Source organism: Halichoerus grypus, chromosome 3 (genome assembly GCF_964656455.1).
Source record: "Halichoerus grypus chromosome 3, mHalGry1.hap1.1, whole genome shotgun sequence".
NCBI classification, from domain to species: Eukaryota; Metazoa; Chordata; class Mammalia; order Carnivora; family Phocidae; genus Halichoerus; species Halichoerus grypus.
In genome coordinates, this window is record NC_135714.1 from 191,598,404 (window position 1) to 191,612,971 (window position 14,568).

Genomic DNA, 14,568 nt, shown 5'->3' on the forward strand with positions numbered 1-14,568 from the left:
TAAAAAATTCTGAGGATGAAAGAAGAAATAAAATTACAGGTTTGCCCCCATTTGAGATCTTGCTGAAGTTATTGGTATCAGAGGAAATATTATACTTTGTACAGGGACACTGTGCTGATACGAGTGTGATCTTCTGAACATAGAAGATGCCACCAGTTACTTTGAGCCTCTCAATATTTGGAGATAGAGACAATCTCCTTTTATGTCCATTACAACAAGGTTGACATTATCTGAACAGTTTCTGAAAGTGTGTTGGGGTGCCTGGGTGGCTCAGTCGGTTAAGTGGCCGACTCTTTTTTTTTTTTTAATTCTTCATTTAAATTCAATTAGCCAACATATAGTACATCATTAGTATCAGATGTAGCGTTCAATAATTTATCAGTTGTGTATAACATCCAGTGCTCGGATCTCAGGGCTGTGAAATCGAGCCCTACGTGGGCTTCCACGCTGAATGAGGAGCCTGCTTAAGATTCTCCCTCTACCTCTGCCTCCCCCCCACACATGTGCTCTCAATGAATGAAAGTGTGGAATACTTAGTCTCCAGTGGCCTAGTGTCTGTGTAGAAAGACCACCCAAGATTAGGAACGCTGGATGCCACTTTCAAAATTTGCAGAAATGGAACTGCTGTAAAAGAGAACTTACTGAAGGAGACAGTGAGAGTATAGTTAGTGAAGTAAGGTAGATTTGAAGCTTAGCCTCATATAAACTCATGGGAGACTTTTTGAAAAGAAAAGAAAAGACAGCATTGTGTCGCAGAGGGCAGAAAATTATAAGGGGGATTTGGACTCAGAAGAGGGCTTTATGCCAAGTGCTGAGGACTGTATGACATTCTATCCAGAAGGCAGTTCTTCAGATAGTTTTAATTCATCTATTGCCAAGATGGTGTGACCAATCTTGACATAAAGAGTCCTTAGTTGCTTTCTTGGGTTTCCCATTTAAAATTAAGTACATTCCAGCTACACATATTAAGAGCACATATTTATGATGAGCTCCTTTTTATGAAGCTCAAACAGAGAATGGCAAGTTTATGCCAAGACAGGTTTTCATGGAAAACTGATACATGAAGTTATATAAGGCCCTTACATCCCTGTATTGTTTACTCCATGAAACCCCATCTCTATCCTAAAGCTCCAATAAAAAGACTATAATGATAACCTTCAAACCCTATTCAGAGAAACAAGAAGACTCTAATGACAGCAATACTTCATTGGGAAACCAGATAATATCTTCCTAAGTTTGGTTTAGCTAGCTAGTGAAACCTCTAAAGCCTCTGAAATAATATAAAAATTCCAAAATATTTTTGTCCATTCAAATAAAAGCAGAGTAGGAGTCATACTTGCTTAGAAACTCTTTGAGATTAAATAGACCTTCCTTTCAAACTGAGAGTAAGTATTCTAAAGACTTTTTCCAACTAATGCCATTGTAGTTTAGAATTCCAATGTCAACTACTTTTACCTTAAAGGTAAAGGTCCCCCCATCCCACCCAGTGAAATAAAATGCTTTTGAAGGCTAATGGAAACAGGGAATTACTAGACAAAATCTTAGGAAGAATCTAGAACTTAGTCTACAGAGACCCAAGTGCAAGTCAAAATTTGGAAGCACTGATGCCCTAAAATCTCCTGTCTGGGACAAAGGAAATCATGCAGGCACACTGCAGGTAGGACCCCCTTCTCGGTCACGGCCACAGTCAGCTTGCTTTTGGAGCTCCTCTCGCTCTCATCAAGATTTACTTTGAAAAGGGGCGCTGCCTCCCATATCCTACAATCCCATTCTTGATGTTCCTGAAATATCCCCTTTTTCATTAAAAGGTGTTAAGCCTGACCTTCAATCGGGTTTCTCAACATTGCCATTATTGATATTTGGACCAGATCACTCTTTGTGGTGAGGGACTGTCCTCTGCCATGTAGGATGGTTAGCAACATCTCTGGCTTCTATCCACCGGATGTACCCCCCTGCCCAGGTGTGACAACCAAAAATGTCTCTAGACTTTGCCACATATCTCCTGAGTGGCGTTGTGCCCAGTTGAGAGCCGCTGCTTTAGATGATAACGAAAATAACAAATAATGGTTATAAATGCTCCTGTCACCTTTAATCCTTCTCATAGAATGAGGCAACATGATCAGGGCTAGAGACACCATCTGGGATATATGAATGCCATGCTCAAGTCTGGCTCTGTCCTTGCCAGTGGACCTAGAGATAATCTTTGTATCTCTTCAAGGCTTCACTGCCTCATCTTTAGAATAAAGATGCATTCCTTCATTAGACATTCACTGAATGCCCATTTATATGCAATATGAATGTAAGAGAGCCGCCTTCAAAGTTGTTCACTATTTAGTGAGGAGATAGAGGTAAACAATAATTAAAAGTTTTCCATTTAAATTAGAGGTCTCGCACACCTTGATGAGGAATGAGATGGATGTTGGAGCCCTGGGCTAACCTCGGATTAGATGGGCACCTGTGCTGTGTGTCCCCCGTGTGCATGCGCTGTTGTCATCAGCAAGAGCCGTGCCAGCTTCCCGGCCCTGAGCTGCCACCACCCTCTCCTGGATGGCACGGCCAGTGACCCACACCTCCTCCTCACTCTTCCTCGTGAGGGTGAAGTCATTCCAACCCCTCGCCTTCTTAGCCTCTTGCACGTTTCTCAGTCCCACGAAGGCTCTTCCTGTTCGCCTCTGTACGTGAAAACATGGTGAGTAACAGGGACCATGCCAGGACGGCGGGCCCTGATCAGCAACTTAAAAATAATCGTTCATATCCCAGGGGAAGTCCACATTTCAAAACTTCCTCCCGATTTTGCCCAAATGAGGTCATTCCCTGACCAGTGCTTGCCCAGCAAGCATTCCAAAGTCCTGTGCAAACACCCATTCAAATTAATACTAGAAGCCAGAGATAAAAGATTCTCATAGCAAACCACTTCACCCCACCCCTTTAAAGATAAAATGACGCCCACACAGAACAAGGACCACCGTCTTTATGGCATGCCAAAGTGCAAGTTGAAGTTGTATTTATTTTTAATTATTTCATGGAACCCAGTCACGTTTTATAAAATCTAGAGCATTTCTGGAGTAAACTCTCCAGCCTTCAGTTTCCTAGTGTGTGGAATATGAATAATCCAGACCTCGTGGTTTTCCTTCAGCGCCCCCAGCTTTAGCCCTTTCTACCACTTACTGTGTCTTTGAGTGTGGAAGGAAAAAAATATCGCTTAGAAACTTCACTTTTCTATTTTTTCTACTTATTTTGCACAATATTTTGTCAACGGTCAATTCTGTAAATGTGAAGTCAGTTTAACTGAACTGAATCCAACAGGCTGGTATCAGTCGTGGTAATCACTGACAAGTTTGGAATTTGTGTTCTATGCAGATTTATGTCAACTCTTTTTCCCAGGACTGCTCCCTACCACCATAAATTGACAAGACTGAATTTATGAAATACTTTATACGCGATGCTTCTTGAATTACTACTGCAGAGCCCAGTATCTACTGACACCCTCACCCCATCCCACAGAGAGATTCCTTGTCCTCCAGGAAGGCTGTGTGATACCTGGCAGGTCTCTCCCGCATACCCCACCCCAGGGCCTTGTGCCAACACCAGGTAACAAGGTAAGAAGCCCAAATGGAAAAGTGCACTATTATTCTCCCAGGTTCAGAAAACCCATCTCTTTCTTGGAAAAGTGTACCTTCTACACTTGGCAGAACAAAACCCAAGCTCACTGGCTCTTCACCCCGAGTGAGTCAGGCAGTAGTAGTTTTTCATGACCATGCAGGTGAGGAAGAGAGAAGAAATTACCATCCCTAAGATAGATTGAGTTCCAGAGCCGGCAGTCCGATAAGAGTGACCCAGTCCAAGCACTGTGCTAGAATCGGGAATCGCTTACCTTCCATTCTGTCTCACAATCAGAAGAAAACACTTGTAAATCACATTCTTTTGCCATTTTATTTCACAACAAATAATCATGGAAATGGTCATTTTTTATCTCCCATTATTAGGATTGTTACTGAATGCTGAAAGCCTGCCTCTGCACGACATTTTCCTCAGCAGCTTTTGTGTGCATTGTCTCTTTTTGCCTTTATGACAAGGACATGAAGTAGATACCACTCTCCACATGTTTGCAGATGAGGACCCCAAGGCTCAGTATTTGACTTGGACCCAAGCTGTAAAACTTACGCTACAAACTGGGCTCTTTCCCACCTCTATAAAGCTTCTTCACGCCAGTGTCTTCATCAAAGACCGATATGCCCATCACCAGGCTGTGTTTTCTCTAAAATCCAGTCCACATACTCAGCAACTTTGGTGTAGACACCTGGATGTTCTCTGCGGGCACAGCCTTCACCCCAACTGGTGATACCCACCAAATGCCAGATTCCGTTGTGTTTACAAACTAAGGGACCGCCTGAATCCCCCTGTGTCACAGTGGGTGGAAAAATAAAGTAATAGAAAGTATGACAGTTGTGCCTTTAAAATTCTGTAGCCACATTGCATACAACACACATACAGTTCCTTATAGTTCTTCAGGTGACTTATGTTCCTCATTAGCTGTTGGATGTGATGAAAATAATTTAATTTAATAATGCATGGTTGAATTTTCTGTTTAGTCCAACAAGGAAATGTTGACATCATAATCTCAATGTCAAATGGATCTAATGCTCTAATATTTTAGTACAATTATATGTACAATGGTGCTCCCTTTAAACATAATATGCTTCTGCACAGATTGTAACATATATATAATAAAAATTATATATATGCATATATATTCAGTTCATCAAAGGTTGCTTATGAAATTGTTGGATTATTTGGCTCTGAATTTTTAAAGAAAAATATAATGAAATATACTATGGAGAATATATTTTCCAGTTGATTTTCTCAAGCAGACCACTGTGTGTTTTTTCATAATTGAAAGTATTACCTTACAGGCATCTTTTCCTCCTTCTTTATAGCCAGCACAGATCATCTGTTTGGTTATTTTATAATCTCTATATTTTTTCTGGCATTCTTCTCTTGGTACCAAAGGAATATTTGCCTTTTGCAGGGTATTTTGAATTTCCCCTATGAGGTAACCAATATGAAATTTCAGAAGGAGGAAATACAGTGAGTATGAAAATACTAAAGTCTTAAAGCAAATCAGAATAATGAACTTTTCATTAAGGTCATTTCTTTAGATAAGAATAGTAAGGGTGAAAAAGTAGAGTTAATCACACCAACAGAGAGAGAGAGTAAAAGAGAGAGAAATTGAGAAACCGAGAGAGAAAGAAACAGAGAGAGAGAGAGAGAGAGCATGTGCTTTCCCTCTGTCGTGCAATGTGAAGACAACCGCAGCCCCCCAGGCTGACCAAAGACTTTGCCTCTGGATTCTCTGCCATCCTCTTATCTCAATAGAAACCTCTCAGAAATTCCCTCCTATCACCTCCAACCCAAAAGCTGGAAGTTCTTACCTTTCAGTTCTTGTTTTATATATTCAACACGATCATTTTAAAATATATGATTTGGGGGAAAAAAAAACCCCACCAAACCTCTGGCAACAGAGGAGTAGTTTGTTCTTCGAGTAAATGCAAGTATTTCCCATGAAGAACAATTTATTTACAAATAATTAAATTTCCACCAGTGTCCAGGTTCCCCTTGAACATATGTTGGGAGCTTTCCTTGTTTAGTTAAGGTTACTCTTAAAATTTCTTCCTGTCTTAAGGTACTAGTCAAAAACTTGAAAAAACTGAATTCATTGAATAAAGGACTACATTAGGAAAGAAGGAAAGAGCTTGACATCCTTAAATACATAAAGAATGATGCAAATATTATTCCTTATATTGTCTATCAGGAACAAAATTTTGAAAAGGGAGAATAGTCTGTTTCCTGGGAAATTCAAGGGCAACTGAGATACACCAACTACCCGTGAGCAGGAGTTCTTAAACTGGGGTCCACAGAAAGAATTCACTTGCTCTATAAACTTGGATAGGAAAATATCTTTATTTTCACCAATCTCCAATGGAAGTCTAACACTACCTTCAGTTTTGAATGCAGGCAATAAAAATGGGACTATTAGCAGTATCGAGGACTTCGCCATCAGTAGAGAGTACAGATATTTTTGCATCACAGTCGTGATATTTTCACATGACAGTTAGGGCCGATAACGGAAAATATCAGCTGTGCTCACCACAATTTCAAAATTATGGTAGTTACTTGAAAAACTTGCTGTTTAACATATTAGTAAAGAAACTCATGTGTTACCATATCACATCTTTTAAAAGTATTTTGATAACTCTATTGCAATTTCACTGGCTTCCTTCATATTTCTGTGTGTTTTCTTTAAGTGTTTAAAACACCATTACAGAAGTGGCTCACCAGCTTCATCAGATTGCAGGAAGGATGCATGAAACAACAACAACAACAAAAAGATTTAGAGCCTTCCAGAAAGAGAGATGGTGTGCCTGCCTATACTCCCGGCCCTTAGTATGAAGGCAGAGCGACAGCATTGAGAGATGGGAACATTATTAATAGTGAGGACAGGATAAGCTTGAGTGGTCTTGTAGCGTTATATGGGACCAGTCCTTTATATGAAGTCAAACAAGTGATCTTTATTATTAAGTAAGATGCTTAAAAGGTAACCTTATAAATTTTTCCAGACCCAAACAAAAATACATCTCAGAAATCACTGAGTAAATATTTGAGAATAGATAGATTGGAAAGGTCATGAGTTTGGAGGAAATTTCAGACAGAGGCCAGTTAAACGGATTCACTCCATGTACTTTAACATAAAAGACTTGTTTTAAGAACAACATTTAAAATGTCATGCTGTACCTTTTTCTTTTGTGAAGCCCCATCCGGTTACCCAACAATTAGTATAAGTTGTATTTGTATCAGCTTTGGAAGGTAGGCATATTGGTTTTTGGAATTCTGAAAAGTAGTTTTGAGATTAGAGTTTGGTTAAATAAAGTTATGGATATTGACCAAAAATACACACTTTCCTTTTCCCATATTCTCTTTCCATAGGGTAGCACCAAGAAGAATGACCCTTTTTCTTTCTGCTCAGTTGCTAAGGTCAGTGATTCAAGAAAACTTCTCATCATCAGACTCATTTTCATATGACATTTTTGGTGTCAGATTTTCTGGATTAAACCTTAAAACTTGGAACAAAATTTCTGTCAAAAGCATTTAGAAGTTGGTGTGTTTTACCCTGTTTGTGACACTTAATAGTAATAACAGAGTGTTTCCACTGTTACAGGCACTATTTTAAGTGCTGTTTAAGTGCTTTAACTTATTAACTAGAAATTTTTATAACAAACCAACAGGTGACTGTCATGCTCATTTTACAGATGAGGAAATTCAAGGTGCAAAGAGGTAAAAGCAACTTGCCCGAGGTCACAGAATCGTTACGGGACAGCGGGCGTTCACCAACTGGGGAGCATTGTCCCACAGAGGCCATACCTCCCACCATCACACTACCTGCTTCCCGGAGCTTCCTGCTGCTTCGATGTCTCTACTCAAGTTAGACCTGGGAATTAGTATCTGGCCCTTCTTACCTTTCTATATTCCTAATATGCCCAAAGCAGTAGTAATCCTGCTATTCTTGTCAAAGGGAGCCATGCTTCCCAAAGGACCAAGACATTCACCAGGTGTATTATTTCAATAATGTATATGCAGTTCTATTCCTGCCTGAAGAAACCAATTACTATTTCTTACCCGTTAAGTAGAAGAGATTTATCCAAGTCACAGGTGTCTCCCTTGGCAATTCCTCACCTTTCCCCCCACTCCACCAACCAGAAAATAAGGATAATCTGTCTAGATTCTGCCCTCTCGTTCAAATTGATGTGAAAATTTAAACCACCGAACTCAGCTGTAGAGCTTCCCCTTAAATATGCTACGTACCCGTATAATTCAAAGGAGTCTCAAGTTTTATTAGGGCAATATCGTGACCACCGCCATCTGAGATTTTGTAATTTTGGTGAATAATAAGCTCTTTTATTTGTGAGAAAGGTGTTTCTTCTGTTATCTCTGACAGATTTAAAATGCCACTATAAATGCGCCAAACATTCAACAAGGGAAGCCTAGGAAGGAAAAATAAAGACCTATTTGAAACCAGAAAGACCAGCCTTTGATATTGGCCCATTTTCCTTTCAACTTTACCTTTTGAAAATAGTACTTTTCTGGGAAGAAAATACTACATACGGCGTATTTTTACTTATCTAATTTCTCTTCCACACAATTTGTCATCACCACCAGCAGCAGTACTGAATCTCTGAAGATTTAGTTAAAAACACTGAAAATGTACATTTGTGTAGTTATTTCATGTTACTGTAAGTAAAAATACAAGAACGTTGCTGTCCCAAATCTGAGTGAAACCGGTTGGGAGAGATTCACAGTTTATTATGGGAAAATCCTGCCCAGTTCAGCAAAGCTGAAAGCAATTGCTTCCATGAAATCCAGAATATCCAGAATTGTCAAGAGGTCAGACTGATCTTACACAAGCCCCCCTCATTGGGCAAATTTAGGGAGGCTTCAGTGTTATTTCAAAGTTCTCTGTCTAGGGCACCTGGGTGGCTCAGTTGGTTAAGCGTCTGCCTTCGGCTCAGGTCATGATCCCAGGGTCCTGGGATGGAGCCTCCCATCGGGCTCCCTGCTCAGTGGGGCGTCTGCTTTCCCCTTGGACCCTGCCCTCTCCCGTGCTGTTTCTCTTTCACTCTCTCTCTCTCAAATAAATAAAATCTTAAAAAAAATAAATAAAAGTTCTCTGTCTGGGCTTCCGGTTGCAGCAAGGCAAGGGGGAGCACCAGGCACAGGGCTCTGAGAGGAATTCCAGGGTGATTTCAGAAAGTAACAGACAAGCCAGGAATCACCAGCTTCTGTAAGGCCAAGCTGAGGAAAACAGGCTCTCCCACCGGAGACCACTGAGCAGGAGAGGCAGAGAGAAATTTCCTAAAAGCCTGGAGGATCCCCCACCCCTGTCATCTTGGAGAGAGCCCAGTCCTGACATAAAGAACCACCTGCAAAATGGACAAGTGACAAGCTGGGCCGTGAACCCGGCACCCTGAGCAGATGCCACCAGCCTGTGGGGATCTCAGAGGACCCCCAGCTCGAACTGCCAATCCTCCAGTTTGCCTTGGGCTGTTAGGGAAAATTACTTGTATGGTTAATGAAAATAAAGCACACTTCATGGCATGGCCAAAAAACAAAATCAGAATACAATAAAAATAAATATAAAAAATCAAATAATAAAATATATTTTGAGAAGTGTGAAAATTTAAATTAATTCTTTTTTTAAAAAGATCTTATTTATTTATTTGAGAGAGAGAGTATGAGCAGGGGGAGGGGCAGAGGGACAAGCCGACTCCCCGCTGAGTGCAGAGCCCATGCCCAACTCAATCCCAGGACCCTGAGATCATGACCTTAGCCAAAGTCAGATGCTTAACCAGCTGAGCCACCCATGTGCCCCTAAATTAATTTTATTAAATATGAATACATACAAAGTAAACCTAAAATTCTGATCTAAAGCAAAGTCTTATCTTTGGTAAAGACTTGGACATTTTTATCATCATTGAGAGGTGCAAGATGTATTTGCATGAAACTATAGAGAAAATCGTGCAGATAGGGGCAAAGTGGTTTTCTTTCAATTAAATCAGTGTTTTTGTGTATATTATCTCTTATAAACTCTTATTCTTATTTGATTATAGCTTATTTTTTTGTAATTTTTATGTTCCAGGTATAGTGCTAAGGACTTTAAGTGTGTCGCTTAACCCTTTTAATAACTCATGAATTAGATATCATTATTATTCATAATAATGGGAAGGGAAATAAAGCAAAGAGAGATTTACAAATCACCCAAGGTCACTCATACCTCTAATAAGTGACAGAGCTTGGACTCTAGCCCTGTTCTAACTACAAAGTCTGTTTTAGAATATTATATCTGATTTTATTCGCTGAACTCTATAGGGTAATAAATTTGCATTTTTGTTTTCATTATTAATATTATTCAGTACCTTTGTGAATCGAAGAGCTGAAAGTAAAATCTCTATGGGCCTGGAAATTAAGTCTTTGAAGAATATATTTGGGGAGTGGCGGATGGAGGTGGTAGCAGGTGGGGCATTTTTTCCTTATTCTTTAAAGCAGGAGTAACATGCCCCCAAGAGTGTCAATCCTGCAAACAGACCACACTGTGTTCTGCTAGGTCAGATCATTCAGTGCTCAGACAGGTCCTATGAGCTATTTGACATTTTGAATACCAGCCCTGCTTTAAAATGTCTTTTGTCAAAAAATAAACTTTGATTAATACACTGACATGATGATCGAGACACTGATCACAGATTATTCAAAACAAAAAGGCAAGTTAAGACGCTGGATAAGATGCATCCAAAACTTACCCATCAAAGCAATGGGCGGCAGTTAGGACCCACTGGTGTCCAATGATTGACCCTCCACATAGGTGGCTCTGAGCTCTCAGCTTCACTTGCAGGCTGACTTGCCAGGGCCACTCTCCCCAAGAAGAGTTGGTTCCTCCAACAATGCGTGTGTTTGTTTTTGTTGTGCAGACTAAAAAGAGAGTCTTGACATTAACGGTTGGAATTTGAGGTGAGTCAGAGTTCACCTCAGCCAAGGAAAACAAAATACATAATAATTCTATTACGTCAGACTAAGCAAGCTATGAAGACGACACAGTCATCCCTTTACGGTTCCATGAACAAGTGAGGCTCACTCACCAGAACTATCCCCACTTCTACACAACCTCAAAGAATAACCAGAGCTTGCTCGTGTCCCATATGTAATCCTAGTTGGGGAACCGTCCAGAGATAATCGTAAGGAACACTTGCACCTAGATAAAATGATCGGTATAAAGATTAAACCTTCACAGAGGGGTATAATTCATGAAATTGTCTTGCTGACAGTCTTTGAAAAATAAAATTTCACTAACTTCTCTCCTCTACAGTCTTCTGGGCGTAAAGAGTAAGTAAAAAACTGACAGCGAATCATCTTTGTACAAGTCTCTTGGCAAACACTCACTCCTTCGACAAAGGTCACGTTCAGTTCTTCCCCTTCAAAATCAACTCCTGAGTAAATTTTGGAATGACAAGGCTCTGTGTGAATTAGAGACATAGAGAGATATAAAATGAAGACAGCGATAAACCCACATTTACCCAGGTTTTCGGTACTGAGGATTGTTTCATCGCCATTACTTGTTAGAAGATCATAAAGTGTATCACATTTTATGTACTATTATTATTGAATCACATTACCAGGTAAGGTTTTGCAGGTTAAAAGGCTATATCCAGATACGGCGTTTTCCTGAGGAGTAGGGGAACTTGGTGTCCCACTTTTGGAAGTCTTAAGAAAGCAAACATTTCTATTAAAAAAAAAAAAAAGCAAAAGAGAGAGAAACAAAATTGCATTAAAGCAAACACAAAAGCACTTCATATTTTGAAAAGCACCTCTGCAAATTTTAGTCCTCTGAGAAACTCTTTTCAAAGTAAAGCAGACCACAGGACTCTAATAAATCAGAGATCAAATGTAAACCAAGCCACATCTCCCTCTGAAGAAAACTGATAGGCACAGATAACCTGGAAAGAGGAGAATGGTAAAGTTCCACCTTCTCATCGAAAAGGAAAAGAAAAAGAAAAAAAAAAGAGCCAAGACCAAATTCTGGGGGGTTCTGCTGCTGATGCTATTGTATAACTATGCACCTTTCTCTTAGTGCCACCTATGTATAGAAGGAAAAGGGAAGGGGCGCCTGGGTGGCTCAGTCGTTAAGCGTCTGCCTTTGGCTCAGGTCATGATCCCAGGGTCCTGGGATTGAGCCCTGCATCAATTATCTGTATATAATCTTATTGTTTTAAAGCCTGCTTCTCCCTCTCCCACTCCCCCTGCTTGTGTTCCCTCTCTCACTGTCTCTCTCTCTCTAATAAATAAATAAATAAAATCTTAAAAAAAAAAAGGCAGGTTATCAGAGGGTAAAGAGATCAATCAGGATAAACAGGGCTCTAGTTTCTGAAACACAGGAATCAGAGACAACATTAATGGATATGCTGGCAGTGAGTGGGTTTTACTTCAAGTTAATAAGACAAAACATTAAGATCAGTAAGAAAGGTATGGGATCCTTTTCTTCCATGGATCCAATGCTATGTTTCAGGAAGAGAAGGTAGGTGGAAAAGTCAGCTGAGCTCTTAACTAATCTACACCTGGCAGGAAAGGACCTACTTAACCCGTGGCTTCAAGTGCTCTGAGGGAAATGAACAAAAGTTTTCAAAGATTCAAACTATAAAATTACAGTGATGATAGTATAGTAGCAAATGTTACACAGTCTTACTCACCTTTGTGGTTCTAGATGCCACGCCTTTGTGTAGAATGTAAAGAAGAGGCAGTTGGGATGGTAGGTGCAAATGGTTTGACATACAAAAGCATCTGGGGTGACAGCTCTGGTGATGTCCACATCTGAAAATGTGAGGTGCTGGAAAATGTCCATGCGGCAACCTATGAACTCACAGACGGAAGACAGTCCTCAGCAAGTGACACGACGCTCAAGTGACCTGTCCTTTGTCATCATAACTGAGGAAATTATGACTGTTACTTATAGTACTAGATATCCTAAGTGAAAACAGTGTCTGTTAAAATATCCTCAGACTTGTTATTTGCCATTTGGAAGAAGGAAAAATTGGTCTAAATCTGATAAGAGATGGACTCCTATGTCAGAGAAATGAAATACCTCAACCTAGGCTCTTAACTCCATCCTGACCTGTGCAAAATATTTAGGTTACTTAGCATATGCTCAGAGTTTCTTTCTATTACCCTGAACATGAATTCCGGATTTTAGGAGATAAGGTTTTATGTTACATTTTCCTGAATAATATGAAAAAGATTTTAATAAAAACAGATTAACAAAAATATCAGGTAGCTAACAAAAATGCCATGTGTCCATTGAAATTAGAACAGTAGAAAGCCCACTTTCATTACCTGTATATAATCTTATTTTTTAAAATATTTGATTTATTTATGGGGGGGGGAAGAACAAGCAGACTCCACACTGAGTGCCAAGCCTGACACAGGGCTCGATCTCAGGACTCTGAGATCATGACCTGAGCTGAAACCAGGAGTCGCATGCTTAGCCAACTGAGCCACCCAGATGCCCCTAATCTTATGTCTTAATTACACTTTTATTTGTGTTCATATTATTTACTCAGTTTACTCAATTTGATGACATAAATTTTATTAAAATTATGGAATAATGATAGCAATTATAAGAAGGACAAAAAGAGTCCTAATTTAAATGAACATAGTTGTATCAAGAGAAAGTACCTCCCGTGACATAATATCTACATAGGGGCAGTCTAGGAAATTAGGTCTCAACTAATTAAATCTTTCAAAAAAGAAAGCAAAACACAGACTCTGGAAGCTGGAAGAGAATTTACGGTCATCCATGCCAACCTACAACTACATCCCCTAAAGGACGTCCCTGACAAGTTGTTTACCTTTTACTAAGATATTTATAGTGATGAGGAGCTCACTACCTTATGGCAAGGCCCAATTCTTTTCTGGACCATTCTAGGTGTTAGGAATGTTTTTCCTATTTTCTTCATAGGAGCATCTACCTTAATCTGCCTAATGGAACCACATAGATTAATCTAATCTCTAATGAAAGCCCTCTATAAACAAAAAATTAAGACAGTCATCCTGATCTTTTTCAGGTTAAATGCCTTTAACCTATTCTTCTAGCCAGTTTGTATTTTCCATTACTTCTAGATATCTTACTTTCCTGGTTACCCGCTTTGGAAGTGCTCAGGGTTGACCATTGCTACACACAAAATACGCAACCCAGAGCTGTATGCAATGTTTCGGTCACTACCTGAGCCATCCAGATGACAAAAACACAGGAGCTATCTTGTGAAGACCATTTTCTTTTTTAAAGCTAGTGTTTTGGTTTCATTTGTTTTGTTTTGTTTTGTTTTATCAAAGGCACTACAGGATGTGAGTGGGAATGACAGAGGAAGGACCTCTGAAAATCCTCTCCTCCATGGAAGTAATGAGAGCATGGGCAAAATTGTCAAAATCAATGTTTTCAGAACTCTAGAAATTAATAAAAATTAATCAAATTATAACAGTCCAGGAGTACTTATTCAAGAAAAACAGCTGAATATCTATAAGAACAGTGAGTTTTGTGGGGTTTTAATTTGCCTTGTTCCCATTCTCCTCTCCCCAGCACCATGGAAACCTTGAAAACAGCCCCACAATCGTGCTGGAAACCAGCCAGTAGTCTAGCAGCCCTAGAGGGGGTGGAGTGGGTTTGGGGCTACTCCAATACTCCATTCCCATCCCCAGTTAAACACCATTATTTGACCTGTCTGGAAATTCTCAGGAAAATTCCACTCACATGGATTGAGTTTATTTGACATGACTCAGAGCTTTCTTCAGTATTAACAGCTTTTTCCTTGCAAGTGTTTGTCAAGAGCAAAGAAAAAGAAAACAAACAAAAAGTGCCAGTTACGTAACATTGCAGCTTCCTAGGGCAACAGTAATAGCTGGAGCAAACAACAAGCTGACAAAATTCTTAAAAGGAAAATGAAGGGAAAGAGGGTGGTGGTGAAAATCTTTGCC

At 39.8% G+C, this 14,568-nt stretch overlaps 1 protein-coding gene across 5 annotated transcripts in view; it reads right to left on the reverse strand.

Annotated features, from left to right (window-relative positions):
- Positions 1–3,914: 3,914 nt before the first annotated feature.
- The window catches only part of KLKB1 (kallikrein B1), a 35,934-nt gene continuing 25,280 nt past the window's right edge, over positions 3,915–14,568 (reverse strand). For all 5 annotated transcript variants that reach the window (XM_078069750.1, XM_078069751.1, XM_036112398.2 and 2 more), the window contains 9 exons: positions 12,291–12,450; positions 11,220–11,326; positions 10,898–11,060; positions 10,686–10,798; positions 10,350–10,518; positions 7,861–8,039; positions 6,793–6,888; positions 4,907–5,046; positions 3,915–4,400 (listed from right to left, as the gene is read on the reverse strand). In XM_078069750.1, the coding sequence (XP_077925876.1) occupies positions 4,221–4,400; positions 4,907–5,046; positions 6,793–6,888; positions 7,861–8,039; positions 10,350–10,518; positions 10,686–10,798; positions 10,898–11,060; positions 11,220–11,326; positions 12,291–12,450 (1,307 nt within the window). In that variant the 3' untranslated portion in view covers positions 3,915–4,220. The remainder of the gene's footprint in view (positions 4,401–4,906; positions 5,047–6,792; positions 6,889–7,860; positions 8,040–10,349; positions 10,519–10,685; positions 10,799–10,897; positions 11,061–11,219; positions 11,327–12,290; positions 12,451–14,568) is intronic.